The sequence below is a fragment of the Ictalurus punctatus genome, chromosome 12, assembly GCF_001660625.3.
Source record: "Ictalurus punctatus breed USDA103 chromosome 12, Coco_2.0, whole genome shotgun sequence".
NCBI lineage: Eukaryota > Metazoa > Chordata > Actinopteri > Siluriformes > Ictaluridae > Ictalurus > Ictalurus punctatus.
In genome coordinates, this window is record NC_030427.2 from 11,104,310 (window position 1) to 11,131,651 (window position 27,342).

The following is a 27,342-nucleotide window of genomic DNA, read 5'->3' on the forward strand; positions in this document are numbered from 1 at the left end:
GTCACTGCATGCAATCTCCCAAAGACAGACTTTTCTGTTGTGCCACTCAGGAGCATCAATCTAACTTTTACAGAAGTGTAATTGAAACCTCCTACAAATGTGTCTTGGACCTCAGAACCATTACTGATCATTTAAGGTGCAGTGACGTGGCTAATTACAGCAATGCCTATCATGATGCTAACAGATATGACTTTGTAGAATAACTAACTACGAAAGGCACTTTCATATCAGACTAGCTACTGTACTCTGGTAGAAATGATGTTCTTATAATAACACCGAGACTACACCACACTGACATCTGAAAATTTAAGTAGCATTTTTTAATTTGATTGGTTATTCTGTTAGTATCCTTTCTCTATCATATAAAGAAACACAAAGCATTGAAAATTTACTTCATGATATGTATTACAGGGTTTCTGTGACCACTTGCCAGTATATGCGTCTGTAAATGAATATATCATTGGATAACATAAAATGTTTATTATAGGGATTATAGCATTAATGGGTTAAACTTCTCTAAAATATACACTACATAATAGCAAAATCTTCAGTATATACACAAATCATGCTCTACATGTCCACAGATCCCACCACTGTTTTGAACTTCATTAGTTCTTCAAGGCTGGCCTGCATCTGTTTCGCCAGCACACGAATTTGTTTGGCAAATTTGGTTTCTGTTCCGTTCTTCAGCTGCTCAGAGTCGCCTTTGCAGTAGTAGATGTCCAAGCCCAGCACGAAGCCTTGGATCAGAGCGGAGGATTTACTGAGTGGGCCGATTGCTCCTACATTTTCTCCAGCCCTCTGTACCACTCTAGTCATCCTCTCCCCCTTTAATGTGGACAAGTCGTATTTCTTCAGGCACTCTACATTTTTACCTATAAACTTCAAACATCTCTCAAATTCCTCTAGATAAGTAGAGTGTTCTTTGAGGATTGTTTCCACCTTCTTCCTGTCCACATTGGTGTGGATTTTGTTGATAATGGTAATTGAGACTCCAACTGCTACAACTCCAACCCCAACTGCAGCCACTGCTAAAGAAGCCCTGCTGGTCAGTGAGGCAAATAGGACACTTCCGACAGAAGCTGCCAGTCCTAGTGCCCCTACATTTGCCCAGGTAACACCTGCTGCCTTCACCTCCTTGTCAATATTATTAGCCACTTCCTGTAGTTCTACAATGTGATCCTGCAGATTTGCTCCTCGCTCATACATTAGGCGATCAAACACATAAAGAGCTCTTTTTAGATTTTCAGCTTTCTGTGTGAAGGTTCTGGAGAGACCGAGAGAAAAACATTACCAAGATAACCAACATTATCAAGATGTATGGTCAGATTTATTGCAGTGATACATATCTATTTCAAATCATTGCATTCTCTGCACCATAAGGATGTACCTACAGCTGGTGAGGAGCCCACAAATCCCAGGAAGATTTATGAATTAATTGTGTACGCTATAGACAACATGTGCTGGAATAGATTGGCTAACAGGACTAAGCCCTCACTGTCTTTAATAGAAAAAAAAAAAACATTAAAAATTAGGTTAAATTTTTGGTGTCCACATTGCTTTATTTGCTTCTTACAAATTAGATAATTTTACTATTGTGGAACTAAGAACAACAGCACCAGTGGCTGTAAGTTAAAATACACAGAATAGCAGCTATCTGGAACTCCTTTGAGTTTCGGCTGGGTAGCAAAAATTTTAGTTCTCCCATTCAATATTATGACCAGCCATTCTGGCTCTAGATAAGATATTAAAACTTCATAACTACAAATTATGAAATAATTATTTAAATTACCCCTTCTCCCTTTCACCCCCCTCTCCCCTCCTCAAAATGATTTGGTTATGTATTCAGAGTTGCATTTTTTTAAAATGCCAAATTCTGCTAGTTTTGGATAAAAGCAAGTCTGAGCATGGTGGTTTTTAGGCTAATTTTAATGGTCTGCAGCCACGAAGATCTTGTTTTAAAGCAGATAATCAGAATGAGTTCTAGTAATTTGCACAAACATACAGTAGGCTATGACAAGTGAATGGAAAGTGTATTTGCAGACAGTGTAACACAGCTACAATGTACACAACTATTTCTGTTTTCAGATATGGGGAAAGGGAATTATGGATCAGATAATAATCAGACCAAGCAATGATAAAAAGGTGTATTGCAAAAAATCAGAAATGCTTGCAGAAATGTAAAGTTCTTTACTAGGCGAACACTAAGAAAAACAAGAAAAATGCCTTGTTTATGCAGGTTTTATATGAAAGAACATGAAAGACTGGCTGTTAGTATTCTTTTAATGTCACTGGTGTGAGCACATTCTAAGGCCGGGTTCACACTGTACGATTTTGGCCACGATTTGGTCATCTGAGACAAATTTTCAGAATCCTAGAAGATTCCTATAACCCTAGGCCAAAATCTGTAGTCCTTGATCGCTAGTTTGATATACAGTGACATACAGTCTGACAAGCAACAGTCCCAAAGGATTATTAAAAATCGTACATTGTGCTTAAGACGGATGAAAAGTCAAGTTGAAGTAGTAAGCAGACAAAGTGCCTACATAGCAAAATCCCCAGTGTTCAATTGATGCCTACAGTGTTTATACATGTGCAGCATGTCCAATTAGACAAATGAACTCTGAAAGAGTTTAATCCACACTCTAGGTGTTAATTCAACACTGAAGATTTTGCCATTTGTTGAAAATCAGTATGCTATTTCTTTGGACATCTTTGTTTTGATTGCTACACAAACTTTAATTCCACGGCAATTAGGAATATGGATTTTTTTTTGTGGTTAATAGCATTCAACCAAAATCTAAATTCTCTATTGCCTTAGTTATACCCAGGTTGAGCTTGCATGAAAATAGAGCCCTAAATGTCTTCACTCAGATACACAAAATTCACTTTTTGACACTTACTTTGCATCATTTTTCTCTGCATTAGGACGTTCAAGTTCCTTCCAGGCTGAAATTGAAGAGGGTTCATATCCAGTGTCAAACAGATGTTTCAGTGACATAATATAGTGTTACAAATACATAACAGCAGCTTTGGAGTATTTTATGTAGATGTGGGAATAACATGATTCAAAATGCCCGATCTAACATCAAGGAAATGTTGGCCAGTGATGAATGTTCTGTGCTTGTAAATTTAAATCTTAGGATGTCCTATTGTGCCTATTGTTGTGCCTTTGAATAAGGCCTCAACTGTGATATGCAGTTATTATATGCAGCTTAAATTGGACTAAATACTGCTTCACTTTTAATAAGCTTTGAATAAATAAAATGAGTAAATAATAAAGATGTAATATGGTATATTATATGTGGTATATTGTTATAATGTTCTTAAACTTACGTTCCTCTGAGATCCACCATTCCATGTCGTCTACATAATCATCCTAATAGAAGGAAGAAAAACAATCCTTAAACACTGTAGATGTGTTACAGTTGACATTTATGTACATGAATTGTGCATTTCCTATGGAAAATTTGTGCATTATCATGGAGGCATACGGTATTGACAATTAAAAAAAAAAGAGACTTCATTGATCTTAGCCAAGTAAGTTGAGTAATATGACCATATACTACATATAATAATTATTAGAGACAGCTTAAAAGTTTAGAGATTTGTCTTTACAGAGTCAGTACATCTTATTGTGACTCTTATGATATTTCCAAATCCCTGTGTCCTATACCTGTGATACTAATTGTTATATATTAATTAACTTGTAATATTATCAACTTAAGGTCCATGAAAATTTTTTTTTCCTGCACAGAGGACATGGGAGGATCTTAAGCATGTTAATTGGAGATACTGCTTATGAATTTTGTGTATTGTTGTAGCTGCTTATGTTATTTTTAATAACTAAACCAGAGCACTGTTGAACTCTCACTTCTGTTTGGTTCTAAAACAGCAGCTCCGGTCAAGCTGCAAGGTAAATTATATAAATAGATTTGTATAAATACAATTGTTTTAATATGTTATTGTTTCTGTAGTTAGATCTAACACAGGGACTCGGAAGTTCCTGATACGTGTGTGATTACTGATATAGTGAAGTTTTTTGTGCGGAGACAGAAAAGTGAAGAAATGCTACTTTTTTTTTGTGCATTTTTGGAAGGAGTCTCCAGTGTCAGACATAGGAAAGACTTAATTACATATGATTTTTTGGCTTCTTGCAGTAACATGACAAGCTCCAGTTGTCCAAGAGTCTTCAAGAGAGAAATGACTTCACCTATAAATTACTTTGGTGAGAATGTGTGTCAAATTAATAAATGCAAATGTATATATCTGTATATATATCTTACCTGCACAGTGAGCTCTTCTCCTCCACTCTGTTGGTCAGAATCAGGAACAGAGTTGAATGGCACCATGCCAGGTAGGAGTCGACCACCTGATTTGATAATCCTGTTGATTATGGATTTGTCTGCTGGTCGCTCATTATTAAGATCCATGGGCTATCACAGTGATGAGCATAGAAAGGGCATGGCACACAGTTGTAGGGAACACAGAGTAAATACTGTTGTCATTTAACTACCTTTAACTTGTAGTTCAAATTCTTTTTTTGTTATTATATTTAGCACTTGTTTCTGTACTTATTCCTTGGTAGAAACGTACTGAAAGTGTGTCAGATTAATACATTTATGTGCATACATATGCAAGAAAATCATGCAAGCCAATGTAACCAGTACCTACACAGTGAACTCCACTTATCTGGGTGTAGCTATGACTTGAGTGAGCACTGGCATAGTAGTGTGTGTAGCCTTGGTACAACTATATCAGGTGCAGAAGTTTTACTGAGCTTTTTAAAACATGGCAGGGTTCAGAAATAGTCCACGAACCAAAAATTTCCAGCCAAGAGCAGGGCTGTGGCCAAGAAAGTTTTACACCAGTGACGGGTAGAGGGTGACTAGCACAAATTAGTTAAAAAGATTATTTACACAATGAACAGTGTGTTTGGAACAATGTAGATTAGCCCAAATTATAGGCTCTAATGTTACTTCAGGCAATTTGAGACCCAGTTTTGTTTCCCAACAATCCCAATTGTAAAGAATGAGGTAACAAGATGTTAATTATTTTCATTTGACTATTTTGACTATTAATGTGTATTCTTCTGTCATGAAATCCTTGGAGTTGGATGCAAGTGCAGAAGTGATTTTAATAATTAAAAACAACAACAACAAAAAAACCCCAACAGACTGGGAAAGAACCTAGAACTACAAAACAAAAACGACTACAAACGAGTACAAACACAACATAACATAACAGCAACAATCCAAACTATACACAATGCTTCACAACCAAGGAGGGAACACACAGAAGTTAAAAAGAGACACGTTGTTTCATTTCAGTATTTCCACTGATAATATCTGATTGTTTTAACTCATCATTCTCAAAGTGTTAGTACATACTGCATATATGTACATGTTTATTTGTAGTAAAATTTCACCATAAATTGCTCAACCGATTTGACTTCCTTGCTGGTTTACCTCTCTATGCAGTTTTAGTTTTATATGCAACTAAACAATTTTATCGTCAAACTCTACCCTGCATATCAAATCACAACCAATACTGACCTGACACTACAAAAATGGTCAGTAAAATTAGAGGATAAACTAGACTATAAATAAAAACAAAATGAAAAAAAAAGAAAGAAGTTAAAACAGGTCTGCCATTCAGTATAAACATTGCTTATGTTGTTAGTACTTCAGACAAAAACTTGAATGTGTGTATTATTAAGCACGATTTTAGTTCTTACCTTTGACATTTTAATAATGTTGTTGCTGGATCGAATGACCAACGCTAGACGTCATCAAATCTGAATGCCAGGAACAAACTGAGAGTGTTGTGATAAATTATAAAGAGCCATATATTGCTAGCCTCAAAATGGAAACAGTTCTTTACACCTGATGGAATGTGGAATTGCTTGTCAGCTCTCTTTTTAATGGTTAGTCATTAGTAAAATGAAAGTATGCATTCATCAAACAAGTTAACCTATTTTAGGTGGATCCGATTAGTAAGGACTAAAACACGACAAGAGTTTTATTTTATGGAAAATAATTAATGGCATGGTGATGTGTGTTTCTATTCCTCTTAAACCACAGAAATTTGCCAATACTAACTTTTTTTTTTCTAAAAGAACATCATATTGTACATTTTTACCATTTATATGTAGGTGCAATTGGGATTCATGACGTTTCTCCTCCCCACCAGCAGAGGTCACACTACCCTGAATTCTAGTACCACCCTGTTGCCTATCACTTCTGGGTCGATTCCTTGATTAGCCTACTAGAGACAATGTTTGGATGGTAGAGGACACCCTTTCCTAGTCCTCGATGATCACTGAAATTTTGAATTTGTCAAGTCAGGCAAGAAGCTTAACTCTTGCGAAGCAAGATGACCTTATTCTTCAGCTGCCACAAGTTTACCCTCACCTATAGACCAGGAACCAAGAAAGTCAAAGCCAATGCAGTCTCCAGACTCTATTAGGGTGAAGTGGAACCCCCTCCCATTCAAGCCTTTGCGCCTTCCAGCTGCATTGTGGCCCCTATTCGATGGGAATTTATTGAGTTCTCATGAGCCAAACAAGAAGAGCTTTCACGACCAGAGTTCCCAGCATATGTTTTCCACAAACTATGAGAGAACAGCTTATGCAGTGGGTACACATTTCCCTCAATTCTGGTCATCCTGAGAATCATTAGTCTTGTCAAGAAAAGATTTTCATGGCCTTCATTTAATAACGATGTTACATACTTTATTCAAGTTTGTCAAGTCTGCATCCAGTTTATAAGCCCATGTTAACTGCTCAGTGGTCTCCTGGAACCACTTCCACACTGTCCTTAGTCTTAAATCACCCTCAACTTCATTACAAGTCTGCCTGCTTCAAAAGGGAATGCCACAGTTATGATGATCATGGACAGGTTTTCTAAAACATGCTTTTTTATATCCCTAGTGAAACGCCCCATTGCAAAATAGTAGAGAGGCTTCTGCAGAGGCTGGGAGATTCCTCAGATCCTATTGTTCAAGAAATCATCATGATTGGAGCCAGTACTTTCCCTGGGCTGACTATGCACAAAATTCACTAACACACTTATCAACCAGACTCAAACCCTTCCAGTGTGTATTAGATTACCACCCTCCCCTATTTCCATTGTATGGAGAACCCTCTGAAGTGCTTTAAGTAGGTGAATGGATTAAGAAACGTGAACAAACCTGGGAAGTGCTGCATGTCTTCAATGAGCCATTCACAGATATAAGTTTTGCATAGATCTGTTGCATAGATTGAATCCACAACTCCAATGGAGACAAATAATCAGACTGTCCACCCATGACATCAAAGTCCATTATATAAACTATAAACAGTTAATGAAATAAATAAATAAATAACATTTTTATTAGAATTATTTTAGATAATAATATAGCTTTACAGACATGATTGTTACAAAGTACTGACATGGGACGCTCTTTAATACTGTGTAAAGTATTTGCGCACGTCCTGATTTCTTTTGCTTTTGTGTACATCTCATACTAAATAGTTTCAGATCTTCAGACAAAATAAAATATCAAACAAAGGCAACCTGAGTAAACACACAATACAGTATTTATTTATTTATTTATTTATTTATTTATTTTTAATGAAGCAAAAAAAGTTATCCAACACCTATCACCCATGTGAAAAACTAATTGCCCCTTAAACTTAAAATCTGGTTGTGCCACCTTTAGCAGCAATAACTGCAACCAAACACTTCCGATAACTGGAGATCAGTCTTTCACTTACTTCTAGGACTAGGATCACTTACTTCTAGGACTCCTATGCTTTGGATCATTGCCTTGCTGCATAATCAAGTTGTGCTTGAGTTTCAACTTGCAAGTTGTCCAGGCCCCTTAAACAGCAAAGCATCCCCACACTATCACACCTCCACCACCATGCTTGACCATAGATATGATGTTCTTTTTGTGGAATTCTGTGCTTGGTTTATGCCAGATGTAACAGGACCCCTGTTTTCCAAGAAGTTCCACTTTTGACTCATCAGTTCTTCTGCATTAGCAGTGGTTTTCACCTTGCCACTTTTTTTTGCTTCAATAAATAACTACAATTTAAAAACTGTATTTTGTGTTTACTCTGGTTGCCTTTGTTTTAACTTAGATTTTGTTTTAATTTCTGACAATTTAGTATGAGATGTACACAAAAAAAGAAGAAATCAGGCAAATACTTTTTCACAGCACTGTACATTTACGTGGCACGTCTGACACATAAGATAACACATCCCTGTTTAACATCTTCCAACCAATCTGAATCAGGCATTCAATAGTCTTGTCGTATAAAATGTGATGTGTCATCACTTAACATCAGTGTCATTATTCTGGGTATGTGAGGAAAGTTCACATGAAAGGGTCTATTATTTAATAGATTATTTAAATATATATATATATATATATATATATATATATATATATATATTGTAGAAACTTACAAAACTGATCTCTTTACTCATGCATTATCATCTATTGAGAGAAACAGGTTTTTAATCCGTATCAGTTGATCCACGCACTCTTTGAATTTGTCAGCCACCTCATGGACTTTCTGTATAAGCTGGCTAGTAGAGTCCTTCTTAGTTCTTGGATTGTCCTCCTCACTGAAATAGGAATCTAAATCCTGCAGGATGTGAAAATGCTCATTAATGGCATCTATGGAGTTTATGTTTTCCATTTCCTGAGCAAGTCTGGCTATTTTCTCCAAATGAGCACCCATTTCCTTCAACTTTGAGTCATGCTGCTTTCTGAGGTGCTTCATCCCTATATCGATAAACCTCAGGCATGCTAGAATATCTTCGATCTGGACTTTGTACTTGTTTATGATTTTCTCCACCTTGTCCTTTAACTGAGACCCTTTCACTTTTTTGCCAAAGGTCGCTGATGCTCCTGCCACCCCTCCAGCAGCAACAATTCCGATGCCGACACCAGTTGCCACCAACGAGGCTCCTAAGGTCAGTGGGGCGAGAGCAATGCCTGCTGCAATAGTAACACCACCAACCGCACCCGTCGTGCCTCCTGTGAGCTTGGCAAGACGAGCCTTTTTATCCGATTTGACAAGATTGTCTGCGGTGCAGTGGAGCTCAGTGATATGGTTCAGCAGGGCTGTGCAACGCTGAACTAAAAGCAGCTCATACAGACGCATTGCCGTTTTTACCCTTTGTGCCACTGAGATCAGTGGTCTGTAGGGGAGAGAAGACGAACAGCATCACGTTACTATTCTATACTCTTCTATAATGGACTAAATTTTTTAAATTAAACAAATCATACATACTTTGTTATTGTTTCCTCTTCGTCATAGTCCATTGATAGATTCTTCAACCCTAAAAGAGAACAAACTGGACTGACTTTTTCACCATTTACACCTGCGCTATTCAAAATCAAAGGCAAGCAGCCATTAAAGGGTCCAACCACTATGCAAGGGATGTGGAATGCATGACTTGACCCTTTTTGTTGATAGAATCTAATTTTTGTTTATCCTTTAATTATAGCACCACCTCGTGGTGGAATGAGTTAGTACTAAGACCACCCTTGCTGAGTCTTGCTTCCTTCTATCCCTTTATATTAGGATAATTTGATAATTTGACCACATTTGTTGGAGGAATTTGGAATGGTGTTTATTGGGATGGATGGGTTTGTTTGTGAGTCTGGACTGCACAACCAGAACAGCATGCAACTGGTTCTATGGGCTGCTATAGAGTCCCATGGCATTTCTAATCATCATCATCATCATCATCAATCACTTTTGGTGCTTGGACCAATAATAACAGGCAAATATCCAGTGCTTTTTAGGTGTTAATATTTATATTATATATTGATATTGTATAATATTATTGAGGTAAGAATATTCATTCCCAATGTTACAATGATTAAGCTCTTACTTTGGCAGGCTGGCTATGGTTGAGGCCAAACTTTTACATAATCTAAGCTAAAGACATTCAAACTCAATTTTTCATAACTCATTTCATGTTAACATACACTCACTGAACACTAAAGGTGAACACCAAAGGTGTTCTATTGGATTCATATCCGGTGACTTGAAAGACCACTGAAAACACTGAACTCATTGCCATGTTCATGAAACTAGTTTGAGATGACTTTTGCTTTGTGACATGGTGCATTATCATGCTGGAAGTAGCCATTAAAAAATGTGCAATTTGTGGCCATGTAGGGATGCACATAGTCAGTAACTATACTCAAATAAGCTGTGGTGATTGTTTAATGAATAAGCTGTGGTGATTGTTTGGTATTAACGGGGCCAAAGTGTGTCAAGAGAACATTCCCCACTCCATTACACCACCTCCACCAGCCTGGACTGTTGACACAAAGGTCCATGGATACATGCTGTTGGCACCAAATTCTGACCCTACCATCTGTGTGCCTCAGCACAAATTGAGATTCATCAGACCAGGCTGCGTTTTTCCAGTCTTCAACTGTCCAATTTTGGTGAGCCTGTGCCCACAGCAGCCTCAGATTTCTGTTCTTGGCTGACAGAAGTGGATCTCAACGTGGTCTTCTGCTCAAGATTCAACATGTTGTGCATTCTGAAATGCTTTTCTGCTCACCACAATTGTACAGAGTTGTTATCTGAGTTGCTGTAGCCTTTCTGAAATCTCAAATCAGTCTGCCCCTTCTCCACTGACCTCCAACAAGGCGTTTCTGTCCACAAAACTAACACTCACTGGATGTTTTTTTATTATTGCACTATTCTGAAAAAACTCTTGTTGTAGTCTTCTACAAGTTCTGGTGGAATTTTTGCCCATTACTCTTGATAGACTTGGTGTAAATCAGTTAGGTTTGTGGGCCTCCTTGCTTGGACACTTTCTGAAGTGCATTAGTCCCTTTTCCAACAAACCATCATCACAACATAATGTTACCACTTTTTAAATCTTATGAGCGGATTTGCATATAATGCACTGTTCAGCTGCTTAACCAGAGTATAAATAAAAAATAAAGCAATATTAAATGCAGTTATTATTGCTAAGAATGAGCTGTTAGTGTCAAATGACTCACTCACCTCCTATGCTTCTCCACCACTCTAACAAGATGTCCAGCTCCTGAAGAAAAGAAAGATGATGCTTTATTCCATTTATAAAAATCAAGACTTGATCAGATTTCAACTAGTTTAATTCTTCCTGCAGCAAACACGATACAAAACAAAACTGAAAAGGTCAAATATGAGGATACAAGGAATAAATTTTCATAGATATTTACATTTTTAAAGGCAATTCAAGCTCAAATCCTATCTATTATTTCCCATGGTGCTGGTCCAAAGTTGTAAATGAAGCACCAGTGTGAAACAAAACATAGCCACTCGGAATTCATGTCTTATGTATAGCCACAAATTATTCACTTAAAACTGTTGTTGCCATTCAGCCATGTCAGCTGCTTATCTGTACCTTTCATAGGAATATCATGTAGCGATTACAGTGCCCTCCACTGGTATTGGCACCCTTGGTAAATATGAGCAAAGAAGGCTGTGAAAAATTGCCTTTATTGTTTAAGCTTTTGAACTTTTGTTTAAAAAATTCACAAAAATACTCTGCTCTCATGGATATCATACACTTGCAAACACAACACAGGTTTATAAAAAAAAAATATCTTCGTTATCTTTAGTGTCTGTACATTAGTGGAATGCACTGCATGTGGCTCGTTCTTGAAATACCAAATGCATCTTTAGAACATCTTTTTGTATTGTCTGAGATCAAGTCTAGATGATGATCTGTTTTACCCTTGCATTGCTGTCTCCATACACACTAGACCGTTCACTCCATGTGCGGTAAGTAGTAAAACACCCTTTTCTTGCTAGGCCTGCGGGTAAACCTCTCACGCTGTCGTCATCCTGTGGGTTTAATGCAAATCTCATTCCATACAGAATTCTGAACTTAGCATGTAAATAATTTCAGTGCTGATTTGAAAGATTCAGAGACATACAAATCAAGTAGCTCTGCATTCCTTTTTTTGTTTGTTCTGTGATTCATTTGAATTACCTGTGACAGAACTTCATCAATGCTTTCGTACACATGTTGAAAAGGCTCAGAGGAGCGGGACTGGCAGAGCAAGGGTTTTCTTGATCGTATCAGTGAAAGGCGAGGTGGAACAACAGGACGAGGAGGAGCGGCATTTACAGGTGTGGCATGATTCTAGGAATGGGTAAGAGCAGACAAAATATAATGGTTAACAATATGTTTACACTACACCTAACCTCTAATACAAATAGTAAATATCGTAAATGACTAATACAGACTGTATTGAAGAAAACACACAAGGGCATGGTGTTATAGTTTGATGCTATTCTTAAGTGTTTTATTTCTCTTATGCTACAGTGATTGGCCAACAGTGGAAATGTAAATAAATAAATGTATTATTTATTATTATTACAGTATATTGTTATATACATGTAATGTTGTGGAATGTCCTCAAATCAAATTAGTCCTGATTATCGCATGTTACAGAAGCGACACTATATAGTCAAAAATACTGTATGTGGACACAGCCATACTTGGTCTTCCTCATAAAGCCACCACGTTGGAAGCACATTCTATAGAATATCTTTGTATGCTGTGGAATTAAGATTTCCCTTCACAGGAACTAACTAGTTCCAGCATGACAATGCCCCTGTGCACAGGGAAATGGAAGACAAGTTTTGCCAAGGTTGGAATGGAAGATCCTGAGTGGTCCTGACCTGACCTCAACCCCACTGAACACCTTTGGGATAAACTGGGACGCTTATTACGACTTTACTGATGCTCTTGAGGCTGAATCAGCACAAATCCTCACAACTACGCTCCAAAATCTAGAGGAAAGCCTTCCCAGAAGAGTGGAGGTTATTATTCTAACAGTAAAGGGGGAACTAAATCTGGAATAGGTTTGATTGGTCATTGGTCTAGTGCTAACACTAGAAACTCCTCCCAAAAATGTTAAATAATCATCTCCGCACAGAAAACTTCACCGTATCAACAACTAAACACGTTTTTTTTTTTTAAATATAAAAATCCTTTTATGTGGAGTTCCTCTGTACAAGTCTCTGTGTAAGTAGACATAATAATGTAGTAGAATGAGCACATCAATATAAACCTGTGATTTGCCTTGCAGCTGGAACTACTCTTAGAGAAAATATATCAACACCTCCTGAACAATCAACAATTACAGAAAATAAATCAACACCTCCTGAACAATCAGTATTGAGAATTCAAAAGCGTGGCGGTATTAAAAATTAAAACAGTAAAGCATTTATCGTTGCTACTTCCTTACCATCTTGTGGAACTATTTTTTCATTAATTCATATTCATATAGTAACGGCTTTATCTTGGTCAGGGTCACGGTAGATCCAAATCTCAGAAACACTAAGCACAAGGTGGGAACGCAGCCTGGACGGGACACCATTCCATCGCAGGGAACCGTGCACATACTCTTTCACACCTAGCGGCAAATGAGTCAACAATCCATCTATCTACCTTGAGAAATTCCATGCAGACAGTAATCTGAGCTATGCTACCCATAGCACCACCCATCAACTATTTACATTACACCAAAACACAAGGTAGATAATGAGACACCATTCCTCATGGGAATCAAACAGTTAGACATTACACAGCACAGTTAGCCCTCATCAAATCATCAACCATCATCTCCAGCTTACCGTGAGACGTCTCTCTTTGGGAAGAACATCGATGGATGTTTCACCGTCCACTGTTTCCTCATCGTTCCCGTTATGCCAAGAGGTATCTGTATTCCTGATGTCTAACGTCTCAGCATGACCATTTAAATCCTACAAAAGGATAAAAGATTAGTAAATGTAAAATATGGCATAAAGGACACACATGGGAACACTGTTAGGGAGACACCCACCTGTGTCTCTGTGGTCTGAGAGAGGAAAGATCTTTTCGGTACTGGAGGTGGCTGCCTGGCAGGAGCTACATCCTCCTGACAAAAGTGCATTCAAGTTATAACAACTTTGTACAAAATTGAAAATTGTACCACACTGTGAAACTCAGTACCTTAACAGGGGACTTGTCAGATATCACGTCTATGTATGTAGGGATGTTTTGAGTCTCCAGTGATTGATTACATGTTTCAGCTGGTACTGCTTCTGCGTGGGCGAGCCTGGCAAGCCGTAATCTTCGTAGCCTTGAGGGGTCAGGAGCTGGTGGCCGAGTTGGACATTTAGGTTTGGGATTTGCTACCTAAAAATACACATTTAAGCAGATTATTATTATTATTATATAATATTCTATATAGCTGTGGTATAACAAATAGTTCCTGAAGTGCAAATTATACAATGTAAACATTGAGCTGTGAGTCATTTACTCAATACTCAGACACAATAATGAAAACAAACGAAAATACTTTCCTTCCTTCCGAATGTCATTTTACCCCCTCCAGGTTTTGGATTCCACACCTCTCCTTATCTAAGTCTATTGCTCACTGAAGTCTATTGCAGTGAACAATGGTGACCCCCTTGTAAGCCTAAAGGAGCAAGTCAACAAGACATATTCTGCTTCAGAAGCAGAACTTACCCAGAGATTATTACTATCTGATGCGGTTACCCTTTCAAAATAATGAAAAATGGCAGACGATTGAAGTCGTGGCTGGAAATCAACAAGGTCACAATACAAACAATGCTACTCACTGCGCCACCCATCAACTATTTTCATTACACCATAAAATAACCCACTGACAGGTGAAGTGAATAACATTGATTATCTCGTTACAGTGGGACCTGTCAAGGGGTGGGATATATTAGGCACCAAATGAACAGTCAGTTCTCAAAGTTGATGTGTTAGAAGCAGGAAAAATGGGCAAGCGTAAGGATCTGAGCGACTTTGACAAGGGTGAAATTGTGATACTTAAACGACTGGATCAGAACATCTCCAAAACAGCAGGTCTTGTGGGATGTTCCTGGTATGCAGTGGTTAGTACCTTGCAAAGTGGTCCAAGGAAGGACAACCAGCGACAGGGTCATATGTGCCCAAGGCTCACTGATGCGCATGGGGAGAGAAGGCTAGCCCGTCTGGTCCGATCCCACAAAAGAGCTACGGTAGCACAGATTACTGAAAAAGTTCACGCTGGCTATGATAGAAAGGTGTCAGAAAACACAGTGCATCACAGTTTGCTGTGTATGGAGCTGTGCAGCTGCAGAACGGTCTGAGTGCTCATGCTGACTCCTATACACTGCTGAAAGCGTCTACAGCGGGCACGTGAGAATCAGAACTGGACCATGGAGCAATGGAAGAAGGTGGCCTGGTCTGATGAATCATGTTTTCTTTTACATCATGTGGATGTCCGGGTGCGTGTCACTTACCTGGGGAAGAGATGGCACCACAATGCTCTATGGGAAGAAGGCAAGCTGACAGAGGAAGTGTGATGCTCTGGGCAATGTTCTGCTGGGAAACCTTGCGCCCAGGCATTCATGCGAATGTTACTTTGACACGTACCACCTACCTAAACATTGCTGCAGACCAAGTACACCCCTTCATGGCAACTGTATTCCCTAATGGCAGTGTTCTCTTTCAGCAGGATAAAAAAATTGTTCAGGAATGGTTTGAGAAACATGACAAAGAGTTCAAGGTGTTGACTCGGCCTCCAAATTCCCCAGATCTCAATACGATCGAGCATCTGTGGGATGTGCTGGACGAAGAAGTCCGTTCCATGGAGGTCCCACCTCACAACTTACAGGACTTAAAGGATCTGCTGCTAACGTCTTGGTGCCAGATACCACAGCACACCTTCAGAGGTCTTGCAGAGTCCATGCCTCGACGGCTCAGAGCTGTTTTGGCGGCACAAGGAGGACCTGCATAGTATTGGGCAGGTGCTTTTAATGTTATGACTGATCGGTGTAAATAGATATATACACACTAAGTATGGCAAGTTGGATTACGATTCATGTACCTTGATACGATTCCTCAAGGAAGTTGTTGGACAAGACACCGCACAGTTAGCCCTCATCTAATCATCAACCATCATCTCAAACTTACCGTGAGACGTCTCTCATTGGGAAGAACATCGATGGATGTTTGACCGTCCGCTGTTTCCTCATCGTTCCCGTTATGCCAAGAGGTATCTGTATTTCTGATGTCTAACGTCTCAGCATGACCATTTAAATCCTACAAAAGGATAAAAGATTAGTAAATGTAAAATATGGCATAAAGGACGCACATGGGAACACTGTTAGGGAGACACCCACCTGTGTCTCTGTGGTCTGAGAGAGGAAAGATCTTTTCGGTACTGGAGGTGGCTGCCTGGCAGGAGCTACATCCTCCTGACAAAAGTGCATTCAAGTTATAACAACTTTGTACAAAATTGAAAATTGTACCACACTGTGAAACTCAGTACCTTAACAGGGGACTTGTCAGATATCACGTCTATGTATGTAGGGATGTTTTGAGTCTCCAGTGATTGATTACATGTTTCAGCTGGTACTGCTTCTGCGTGGGCGAGCCTGGCAAGCCGTAATCTTCGTAGCCTTGAGGGGTCAGGAGCTGGTGGCCGAGTTGGACATTTAGGCTTGGGATTTGCTACCTAAAAATACACATTTAAGCAGATTATTATTATATAATATTCTATATAGCTGTGGTACAACAAATAGTTCCTGAAATGCAAATTATACAATGTAAACAATGTAAATGTGAGTCATTTACTCAATACACAGACACAATAATGAAAATAAAAATACTCACTTGCGACATTCCTTCCCTCCGAATGTCACTTCACCCCCCACTAATACCTTTCTTAATGTTACGTTATCATATATCAGAGAGAAAAGTGCAGTTTTGGATTTCACACCTCTCTTTATCTAAGTCTATTGCTCACTGCCAGGCTTCCCCATAAACGCATACATAGCTTTACACGTGATGTTGTATAACCTGTTGGTCAGCCTGCATAACACACATTGTGAATGATAATCATGCTTAGGCTGACAAAACATGTAACCATGCAAACCAGATGTATTCACATACTGCTTTATACACACCCTTTTGACTTTCCTACTTTTCTTTCAAATTAATAACTTCCTGTTGTTATTTCTCCTTGGGGGGATTTACCACTATTGTCATCATAAGGGTTCTTTCGGTACTTTAATAGCTCAAGTGAACCTTGATGACCCCTTGTAAGCTTAAAGGAGCAAGTCAAGATGACAGATTCTGCTGCAGAAGCAGAACTTAACCAGAGATTATTACTCTCTGATGCAGTTACCCTTTTAAATAATGAAAAGTGACAGGAAATCAACAAGGGCACAATAAAACCAGCTTTACGTAGGATTCTTCACTGAGCCCTTCATATTGAGAACACTAACTGGAACTAGGTTCCATGAAAAAGGGATGAGGCCAATCAAGCATTTCACAAAGTGAGGTCTATGAACTCGAGTGTCCCGCACAGAGCCTTGACCACAACCCCACTGAACACCTTTGGGATGAACTGGAACACCAACTGCGCCTCAGGCTGTTCTTGTGGCTGAATGGGCAAATCCACAAAACCACATTCCAAAATTTTGTGGAAAGCCTTCCCAGAAGAGTGCATTATTCTAATCAAATAATCATAATTAATAGTTGTTAATTACTTTCCTGAAATCACAAATACCCATAGTATTTTATAAGCTCAAAGCAAGTTTGTACCTTTTATCTATTTACAGTAACATAATGTTTTTCTTATACAAGATTTTCTTTTAATGCAGCTTGTTAGAGAAACTGCATCCTCTCTTCTGAATCCTTTCTTTTGGAGACACCTCCCATGGGTTTTAAATAAACATCTGCTAACAAAAAAACATCACCCTATCAACAATTACACTTTTCTTTGTTAAATAACATTCATAATCTGTATATTTATGTCTTAGATTATGCTGCACATCCACCATACAAGTACCTCTAAAATCAGCAGTTACTGTAGAAACCACGATGTATTAGAGCTAGATCATTATTATAAACCTGCGATTTTACCGGCAGCTGTGAGTACTGTCAGAGCTGCTGATATAGAAAGATGCCCTGACATCGATGCCCTGACATAGATGATACAACATGAAACACAGCTTTTGGCAAACCATCAAACAAATATTTATTTGAAAAACACAACTTGAAAACTATTCATGTTTGTCAAAAATGGAAATTGGATTTCTGTATGTCTGTTCATGTGATTTCTCCAAACATGTTCCTGGAATGCAGGATTCCTCTCCCACATAATCATACAAGTGTCCACAGTAGTCAATATTGATATCAACGATTAGAAAAGTATTCCTCCTGGAACTTTTGGAATTCCGCCTCGGTGAATATGGATTGTTTTTCTTGTTTCTTGACGGGTTTCTCTGGCTGGTGCCGGGATTGACGGCCTACGTTCTGATGCACGATCTAAAACACACAGAGAGCAAACCATGAGCTTCAATAACAACAAATGCATTCATTCTGTTTGATGATTTGTATACTGTAAAAACATCAAGTCTGGCTTTAAAGCATAATGCTTGCACTCTGTCCTAAATTCTAAGTTAACAAGTAGTTTCACGAAGCCTAAAAATGAAAACAAAATAGCAATCCGTGAAACTGTGTGGCTACATACAGTACATACCATGCAAAATGTCTTAAGAACTTGGTAATTATGTACAACAGAAATGCCTGCAAATATAATGAATTGGAAAGTTTCGAGGTATCAAAATAATGCTCATATTAAGCAGAAGAATACTGAAAAAATCATCAAAACGTGATTTGAGTTTGTGTTTAAAGCTGCATAAATTCCCTTCGGTACACTGTTGTGCAGTTTTATAAGGAAACCAGCAAGCAGGGTATTCCAGGCATCTTGAGGAACCTGCTTTTCTGTCTCTGCAGCTGAAATGTTGATTTTCAACTCAAACACTCTTAATATTGTCAAATCAGACAATAAAACATGATACTTTTCTAGAACATTAAATATTTCAAACAAATAAAAACTGTTATTTATTAATTAATTATCATTATTAATTTACGTTTCTACTTATATAATAATGCAGCAGGCAAAAAAAACAAAACAAAACAACCAAACAAACAAAACCACAATGAAATCCCCAAAAAACAAGCAAACAATGGTTTCCCAAGACTTTGGCATAGTGCAGTGCTCCCTTAAAAAAGATACAGTGCTATGAAAAAGTATTTGCCTGATTTCTTCTGGTGTCTTTTTTGTACATCTCATAGTAAATTGTTTCAAAAATTAAAACAAAATCCAAGACAAAACAAAGGCAGCTAGAGTAAACACAAAATACAGTTTTTAAATTGTAGTTATTTAATGAAGCAAAAAAACTATCCAATACCAACTGGGCCTGTGTGAAAATGTATTTGCCCCCATAGTTCCCCAAATCTATGAAACTGCATTCATAATGTGGTTCAGCTGGACTAGACGCAACCAGGTCTGATTACTGCAAAGCCTGTTCGATCAAATCAACACACAAATAGAACTTTTTCAGCAGCATGAAGTTGTTAAAAGGTCTTACCCAGTAACACACAATGCCAAAATTGAAAGAAATTCCAGAAATGATGAGGAAGAAGGTGATTGAAATACATCAGTCTGGGAAGGGTTACAAAGTTAATTCAAAGGCTCTGGAACTCCAAAGAACCAGAGTGAGAACAATTATCTCCAAATGGAAAAAAACTCGGCATGGTAGTGACCCTTCCCTGAAGTGACCGCCCTTCCAGAATTCCTCCAAGAGCACAGCAACTACTCATCCAGGAAGTCAAAAGGACAACATCAAAGGACCTATAGACCTCCCCTGCATCAATAAAGGTCACTGTTCATGAGTCCACATCCATGGAAGCGTGGCGAGGTGAAAACTGCTGCTAACCCAGAAGAACATTAAGGCTCGTATGAATTTAGCCAAAACACATCTTGATGATCCTCAAATATTTTGGAAGAATGTTCTGTGATTTGTTTGGAAGACAGGGGTCCTGTTAAATCTGGCATAAACCAAACACCGAATTCCACAAAAACATCATACCTATGGTCAATTATGGTGGTGGAAGTGTAATGGTGTGGGGATGCTTTGTTGCTTCAGGGTCTGGGCAACTTAGTAATAATTGAGGGAAACATGAATTCTGCTCTCTACCAGAAAATCCTAAAGGGGGACGTCTGGTCTTCATTCTGTAAGTTGAAACTCAAGCGCAAATGGATTATGCAGCAAGACAATGATCCAAATCATAGGAGTAAGTCCTAGTAGTAAGTGAAAGACTGATCTCCAGTTATCGGAAGTGTTTGGTTGCAGTTATGGATTTATAAAGGAGGGAAAACCAGATTTTACGTTTAAGGGGGCAATTAGTTTTTCACATGGGTGATAGGTGTTGGATAACTTTTTTTTTTGCTTCAATTAAAAAAAAGAAAGAAAAAAAAGAAGTGAATAAAAACTGTAGCGTGTTTATTCAGGTTGCCATTGTTTTACATTGTATTTTGTTTGAAAATCTAAAACTATTTAGTATGATATACACAAAAACAAAAGAAATCAGGCAAATACTTGTATATATATACTATGTATATGTATGTATGTATGTATATATATATATATATATATATATATATATATATATATATATATATATATATATATATATATATATATATATATATATTTGTTAAACAGTAAAAAAATGGCTGCTTTAAACATGTTCATGGCAGATAGACAGTATATCCAGTTTATATATACTACAATACCTCCAATTAGATATAAAATGTATAAAATCCAACACACTCTATATTATGTTTAAGTACCTTCTGTGTGCAGCTTGTCTGCATTTTATAGCTGTTTCCCAGGAAATACTGCAGGTTGGAATTGAGCTGACTTTTCTTCTGTTTCTTTCTGTATTCCTCTACAATGAAACAACAGACATACAGCAGTTTCAGCCCAAAGCATGTGCCTCTCTATGGCTATATACATGTATTTCTGTCCATAGTTAACGGTTAAATGAATTAAATTTCTCACCTAAGGCATTTCTGATCTGCTTGTCTTTGACTGTGGCTTTGTTTTTTCGGGTTGTGTTGTGGGGCTGCAGTCGGCGGAGCTGCTTCCTAACACCCTGCTTATTGGTGCTAATCTGATCCATCACTGATGCTTTCTTGGTGCACTTTTTCTTCGGACCCTTGGCCACACCTTCAAAGTGCGAGAAAGAGCATGAGGTTAATAGTTACATTTTGAAAATGTTCACAATGACTGCACGCAGCTTTGTGTTTACTTCAACTGCTTTCACCACTGTCGTGAATAGAGGCTCGTCTTAAAATAACTTACCTGCTAAAAGCATTAACGTGATAACCCATAATGATCTCTAATTGACTGGTACATTCTCAAATAAACCTCAATTTATTATTATTATATTACGAGACCCTCAAAAAAACAAGTAGAACATGACCAAAGTTCAGAAGGATGCAATGATTGGAAGCAACATGAGAACAATCTGACAACAAAGCCAACTTTGAAAATAATAATAATTTAAAAATTAATCTGGTCACACCTTCAGCAAGAGTTGCTTCCTCATCTGTGTTTTCTTTTTAAAATAAGTAAATGCAGCTAGACTGATTCAGCTGAGGAGGAAACATGCTAAATTTGCAACCGCACTGGATTAATAGCCTAATTACACTTTCATTAATGCAAAACTCGTCAGTAAATTTCCTGGAGGCTTGGCAGAATGCTTATATGCAGGCTTTATAGGCAATGCACAATAAATGGAAATAATATATTAAATAAATAAAAAGCAAAACCCTTTCACAGATATAAATATATGTATATATAAATAAATCTGATTGTCAGTGGGTCAAATGTTCACAAATGTACACTATCATTTAGGTGCACTGCCTTTTAACTGCTTGAACTTGACTCATACACTTGGGGTAAAGTATTCTCACAATACTTTGCAGGAATTTTTGCCTGTTCCTCCTGACAACAGGAGCCTGTTGAGTCTGTGAGCCTCAATGTTCAGACTCACTTGTTCAGTTCATAAAATTTTCTATGCGATTCAGGCTGTGGCTTTATGATTGCCACTGCAAAATACTTTCACTTTGTTGTTTTTAAGCCATTTTGGAGGTATGCTTAGAATGACTGTCCTGGCTGATGTCTTAATGTTTTGCTCCAGTATTTCTAGATAATTCAACTTCCTCATGTATCTATTTTCTGAGGTGCACAAGTACCTTTTCCAGCAAAACATTTCTACAGCATGATACTGCCACCCCCATGCTTCACAGTTTATATGCCCCCCCCCCTACTATACATAGCACTGATCATTGTGGACAAAGTTAAATTTTTGTTTCATCTGACCTGAGAGCACTCCACCAAAAGGCTGGTTATCACCTGCAACCTTCAGGCTGGCTTTAATGCTGGTCTTAAGAGTTCTTAGACTTCTTCCTCAACCGAGGAGAACGTTGTCGCCTAGTTACGCACATTGTATGTATGTATGTATGTATGTATGTATGTATATATATAAATTTACAAATCCCTTGTTTTATTTTTCCACCTCTCTAAATGCGTTACACTCGTCCGCCATGTTTGCAGGTTGAATTCGGCAAAGCAAACCGTCACAAATCGCCTCCTCCCTCACGCAAGGTACCATTAGGATACTCATTTCAACATACTACGATTTGGAACACACCAATTCTAACCTCCGATACTAGGTGAACTGGGAAGCAGCACGTGTCTAAAGGCAGGCCCATTTGCAGCCAGAGGTGCACTCCCAGTTAACTCCTAATTACGGCAAGTGGCCAATCAGAAGCTTCTAAAAGCAATTTCATCAATTTCTGGAATTTTCCATACTGTTTAAAGAGACAGTCGACTTGGTGTATGTAAATGGTTGACACACGTTGAGAAATTCTGATATAGTGAATTAAAGCTGAATTAAATATGTCTAATCGATTGTTTTAAAATGCCTTCTGATGAGAAAGTAGAACTCACAATTGGCTTGCTAAAAGAAATACATGGTAACATGAAAAAAAATTGAGATCTTTTAATCTAGATGTGAGGTGATATATGTTCCAACCATTTGTGCAGGAGGAATGAAACGTTCAGATACAATTCAAGAAATTACTAAATAAACAATAGAAGCATGGTTACATCAAACACATGTTATCGGTACCTACAACCTTGTTTTTCTTTACAACCTTGTTTTTTGCTTTACAACCTTGTTTGTCTATCTACACCACTGTGGATCAAACCCAGAGCTTTTATTTCTGCTGTTAGCAAACCATAAAAATAAAGGGGAACATTTTCACTATCTTATTCTGCAATTACTGACGGCATATTACATAAACGCTGCTGTGACTGTGTTCGGACCTTCTATAGGCTATAATCAGTAAGCTAGCGACTAAAGTTCCTGACTAAAAATATGCACTGTTTACCTTTCAGATCTTCATTAAGCAGTTCGAGTCCCCTTCTTAACAGTGAAATCGACATGGTGCAATCTTTAAATGGCTATTAAACGCTATGAAATGTAAATTCAGAAAAAACCTTGTAGTTAACACTATACTTCCGCAGCATGTGGCTACGTCGTCATCGTCGTCTTCTTCGTTTTGTTTTTAATGGCGGTTGGCAAACCACTAAAGGTACATTACCGCCACCTACTGGACTGGAGTGCGGGCAGTAGATTGGCAGGGAAAATAATAGTAATAATAATAATAAAATAAATAAATAAAATAATAATAATTGTAATAATAATAATAATAATACTAAAATTAAATAGAAAAAACCCACTAATAATAATAATACCGAAAAATACTGCATACATAAAAGAAAATAAAGAGATAAATAGCTATATACTAGTTATTCGTACTATAGATTACTAAATTCTCTCACTTATACCGGTACTTTTAAAATAGTTTATTAGGGGGCGGTGCATTTCCCCAGATGTTTTCCCCAGCAAGGCGTAATTATCATCTCTTCCTTTGGGTTTCTGCCCTGCCTCATGGTCATGCCTACTTGTTTTTGTATGGTATATAGGTGTCGTCCGGTGTCAGCTGTGTCCCAGTATTCCTGCCATATTTTATGCGTGTGTCCCTTTATAATGGTTTTGATCTCTGCTCTGCTTAATGGTACTTGTATATCAACTGTTTCATGTTTTATAGATCTTTTTGCCAGTACATCCACAATTTCATTCCCTTCTATCCCTACATGTGCAGGAACCCAGAAGAAGGAAATACTCAGCCCCTTAGCATGAAGTATGAGAAGCAGATAAAGTATCTGGTAGACAATGTCTTGTCTGCATGATGTTTTCCCAGACTGTATGCTTGATAGTGCTGATAGACTGTCAGAAGCTATAGCGACATCTTGGCTCTGATGATTTTTTTCCAACCACTGCAGTGCCAATAGGACCCCTAATAATTCTACAGTGTACACTGATAAATAATCGGTCGCTCTTTTTTTGACTGCTACTTCATACCGAAGAATGAAAAAAGCTGCACCAGTGCGGCCAGTCTCAGGCTGTTTTGACCCATCTGTATATATGAGTAATTTATCCTGATATTGGTCCAAATAGTTTTGAATTATTATCCCTTGTGGTGCTATTTTCGAATTCCCTTTTAATATTTGTTGTAATCTTGTAGCTACAGATGGTTTTATGAATCTCCAGGGTGGTACAGTTGGTATCGCCACAATGGGGCTTACTTGTAGCTGACTGAGACCTGCATTTTGTGCCTTTACATTTCCTAACCATCCAAAGGTATTAAAGTTAGTCCTATAAAACTCTGAGCATGCAGCATGTGGCTCATTTGTGTTGCACTTTAAGAAGTCGTCTAGAAACCACAACCGTGGCAGAAGATTCCACATAGAAACTACTGCAGTGCAACATACTGGCTTTGTTATAACTCATAGTAGCTTACTTAGAATTTAATTTAAAACAAAACAACAAATGGTTAACACAACGAATAAATATTAAATATTTTATGGAGCCACTGAGACTCATTAAACCTTTACAACTCATTAACATTATGAGAGGTTAAATAACTCTCTGTAAACGTATTTCTTAGAGCTCTGAACCATTAAACTTTCACTGACTGGCTTTAAGAGATACTAGCTACAGAAATGGGTTCAACCTCGTATACATACACAATGAAATTGTTCACATACCTTTAAATATTGCATGTTTCTTTTTGTGTTATTAAACCATTAAATCTATATTTAAAAAATATCTTATCTCTTTCAAAGAAAATGCCTTAATTTGTTCATGTAAAATCTCAAACACCCAGTATAATTCTGGTTTTATTAAGCAAAAGTATAATGTTGCTAGTTATACCCCTGGCAAATACAAGCTAAATCCCACAAATCCACAATGTGATTCAAACTAAAACAGGAGGTTTGCAACAACGCACCAGCAATATTAAAAACTGGTAATACTTAATAGTAGTTCATTTTAATAGTGTCAAAGGTCTTATCAATGAACCAAGGACCCTAATGAGTGTTGCTCAATATGAACCTTATATACTAAAAAAATAGGACTGCAGTATACCTTAAATATTTATTACATTGCAATTACTGTAAATAAATAATTTAAAAAATGAAAATTAAAACATTTAAATCCCCAATTACATAATTAAGTATTGGTTTGCAATGTTGGTTCAAGATGCGCACAGCTCACAATACCATACTTAATGATTTAGTGATTAAATAGATCATTTACATGTTGTAATCTTCTGCATCGTATTACACAATTCAATCATAGTGTGTTAATGATTGACAAACAATAGATTGTACAATCCTAATGGATATGACTGGCCTCTCCACCAAAGATGCAGTAACCAACTGCTCCACTAAGGGGTAGCATTTTAACATTGTTTCATATACAGTCCCCTCTGAAACTATTGGAACGATAAGGCCAATTTTTTTTTTTCTTTTTTTTCTGTAGACTGAAGATGTTAGGGTTTGAGATCAAAAGATGAATATGAGAAGATGATTTAGAATTTCAGCTTTTAAATTCTGGTATTTATATGTAGATGTTTTAAATAACATAGAACAAAGCACATTATGTATCAGACAACTCAATTTGTCGACATGTAGACATGTATTTATTGTTGAAATAAACCAACATGAAGACTAGAGGGCTGTCTATGGGAGAAAAACAAGGTGAGAAAATAGCAAGCAACTATATATATATATATATATATATATATATATATATATATATATATATAAAATCAGAGGCATTACACAAACATTGAGCACAGCCAATACAACAATTTGAAATGTCCTGAAAAGAAAGAAACATTGACGTGCTGAACAACAGACACCGAATAGGTCAGCCAAGAAAAACAACAGCTGATGAGAAAGTCATTGTTAGAGCTGTGAAGAAAAACCCCAAAACTACAGTCAGAAACATCACCAACATCCTCCATAGGGCAGGGGTGAAGGTATCACAATCCACTGTTCAAGTTCTGGAACCTTAAGATTAACCTCTACCAAAGTGATGGAAAAGCCAAAGTGTGGAGAAAGAAAGGATCTGCTCATGATCCAAAACATACAAGTTCATTTGTGAAACGTGGTGCCAGTAGTGTCATGGTTTGGGCTTTTATGGCTGCTTCGGGAACAGACACATCAATCTTTATTGATGATGTAACTCATGATGGTAGCAGCAGAATGAATTCAGAAGTTTACAGGAACATTTTGTCTGCCAATTTACAGAGAAATACATCCAAATTAATTGGGAGGAACTTCATTATAGCAGACAGACAATGATCCAAAACATACTGCCAACTCAACAAATGACTTCATCAGGGGGAAAAAGTAGAAGGTTTTAGATTGGCCAAGTCAATCATCAGACCTTAACCATTTGAGCAGAATGTCACCTCATAAAGAAGAGACTGAAGGGAGAAACACCCCAAAACAACTTAAAGAGACTGCGGTAAAAGCCTGAAAAGGCATCACAAAAGAAGAAACCAACAATTGTGTGATGTCATTGATTCACAGGCTTGATGCAGTTATTGCAAGCAAAGGGATATGTAACCACATATTTAGTGTTATTTACTTTAATTTACTTAAGACTCAGTTCCTATACTTTTGCTTGCCTAAAGATTGTGTGGTCTGATACAAAAGTTTCTGTGCTTTATGTTGTTTAGATGTAAATACCAGGAAATTAAAACTCTCCTAAACTCTTGTCTCATATCCATCTTTTAATCTCAAACCCAAATGTCTGTGGTGTATAGCACAAACAACAAATTAATGAGCCTTACCGTTCCAGTAGTTTTAGAGGGGACTATATTAAGCCTAAAAACCTACTAAAATGGCTTAAAAGATCTATAAATATGCAAACTGGAAACACCCTAATGATTTCATTTCATTTCATAGCTTTCATTTTTTCACAGGATGACACAAGCGGGGTTTCAGTATTAGAGAGTCAGTTTGCCTTGTCATATTCTCAG

General features: G+C 37.6%; 3 protein-coding genes across 3 annotated transcripts; all 3 read right to left on the minus strand.

Annotated features, from left to right (window-relative positions):
• Positions 1 to 299: 299 nt before the first annotated feature.
• On the minus strand, positions 300 to 5,894 carry LOC108273339 (uncharacterized). The gene is made up of 5 exons (XM_017482507.2): positions 5,738 to 5,894; positions 4,287 to 4,436; positions 3,337 to 3,379; positions 2,904 to 2,949; positions 300 to 1,267 (listed from the first exon to the last, which is right to left on the minus strand). Exons 1-5 carry the CDS (start codon positions 5,744 to 5,746, stop codon positions 571 to 573), a joined length of 945 nt encoding a protein of 314 aa, XP_017337996.1. The 5' UTR covers positions 5,747 to 5,894; the 3' UTR covers positions 300 to 570.
• A 1,456-nt stretch (positions 5,895 to 7,350) lies between these two features.
• On the minus strand, positions 7,351 to 16,940 carry LOC108273338 (uncharacterized). Its single transcript, XM_017482506.3, has 12 exons — positions 16,692 to 16,940; positions 16,348 to 16,533; positions 16,199 to 16,273; positions 15,990 to 16,118; positions 14,013 to 14,198; positions 13,864 to 13,938; positions 13,655 to 13,783; positions 12,003 to 12,155; positions 11,744 to 11,854; positions 11,030 to 11,069; positions 9,287 to 9,335; positions 7,351 to 9,194 (listed from the first exon to the last, which is right to left on the minus strand). The coding sequence occupies exons 1-12, from the start codon at positions 16,698 to 16,700 to the stop codon at positions 8,471 to 8,473; spliced, it is 1,866 nt and encodes a 621-aa protein (XP_017337995.1). The 5' UTR covers positions 16,701 to 16,940; the 3' UTR covers positions 7,351 to 8,470.
• A 1,095-nt stretch (positions 16,941 to 18,035) lies between these two features.
• rps19bp1 (ribosomal protein S19 binding protein 1) lies at positions 18,036 to 23,514 on the minus strand. The gene is made up of 4 exons (XM_017480731.2): positions 23,335 to 23,514; positions 20,936 to 21,103; positions 20,725 to 20,822; positions 18,036 to 18,350 (listed from the first exon to the last, which is right to left on the minus strand). The coding sequence occupies exons 1-4, from the start codon at positions 23,387 to 23,389 to the stop codon at positions 18,219 to 18,221; spliced, it is 453 nt and encodes a 150-aa protein (XP_017336220.1). The 5' UTR covers positions 23,390 to 23,514; the 3' UTR covers positions 18,036 to 18,218.
• Between the last annotated feature and the right edge of the window lie 3,828 nt (positions 23,515 to 27,342).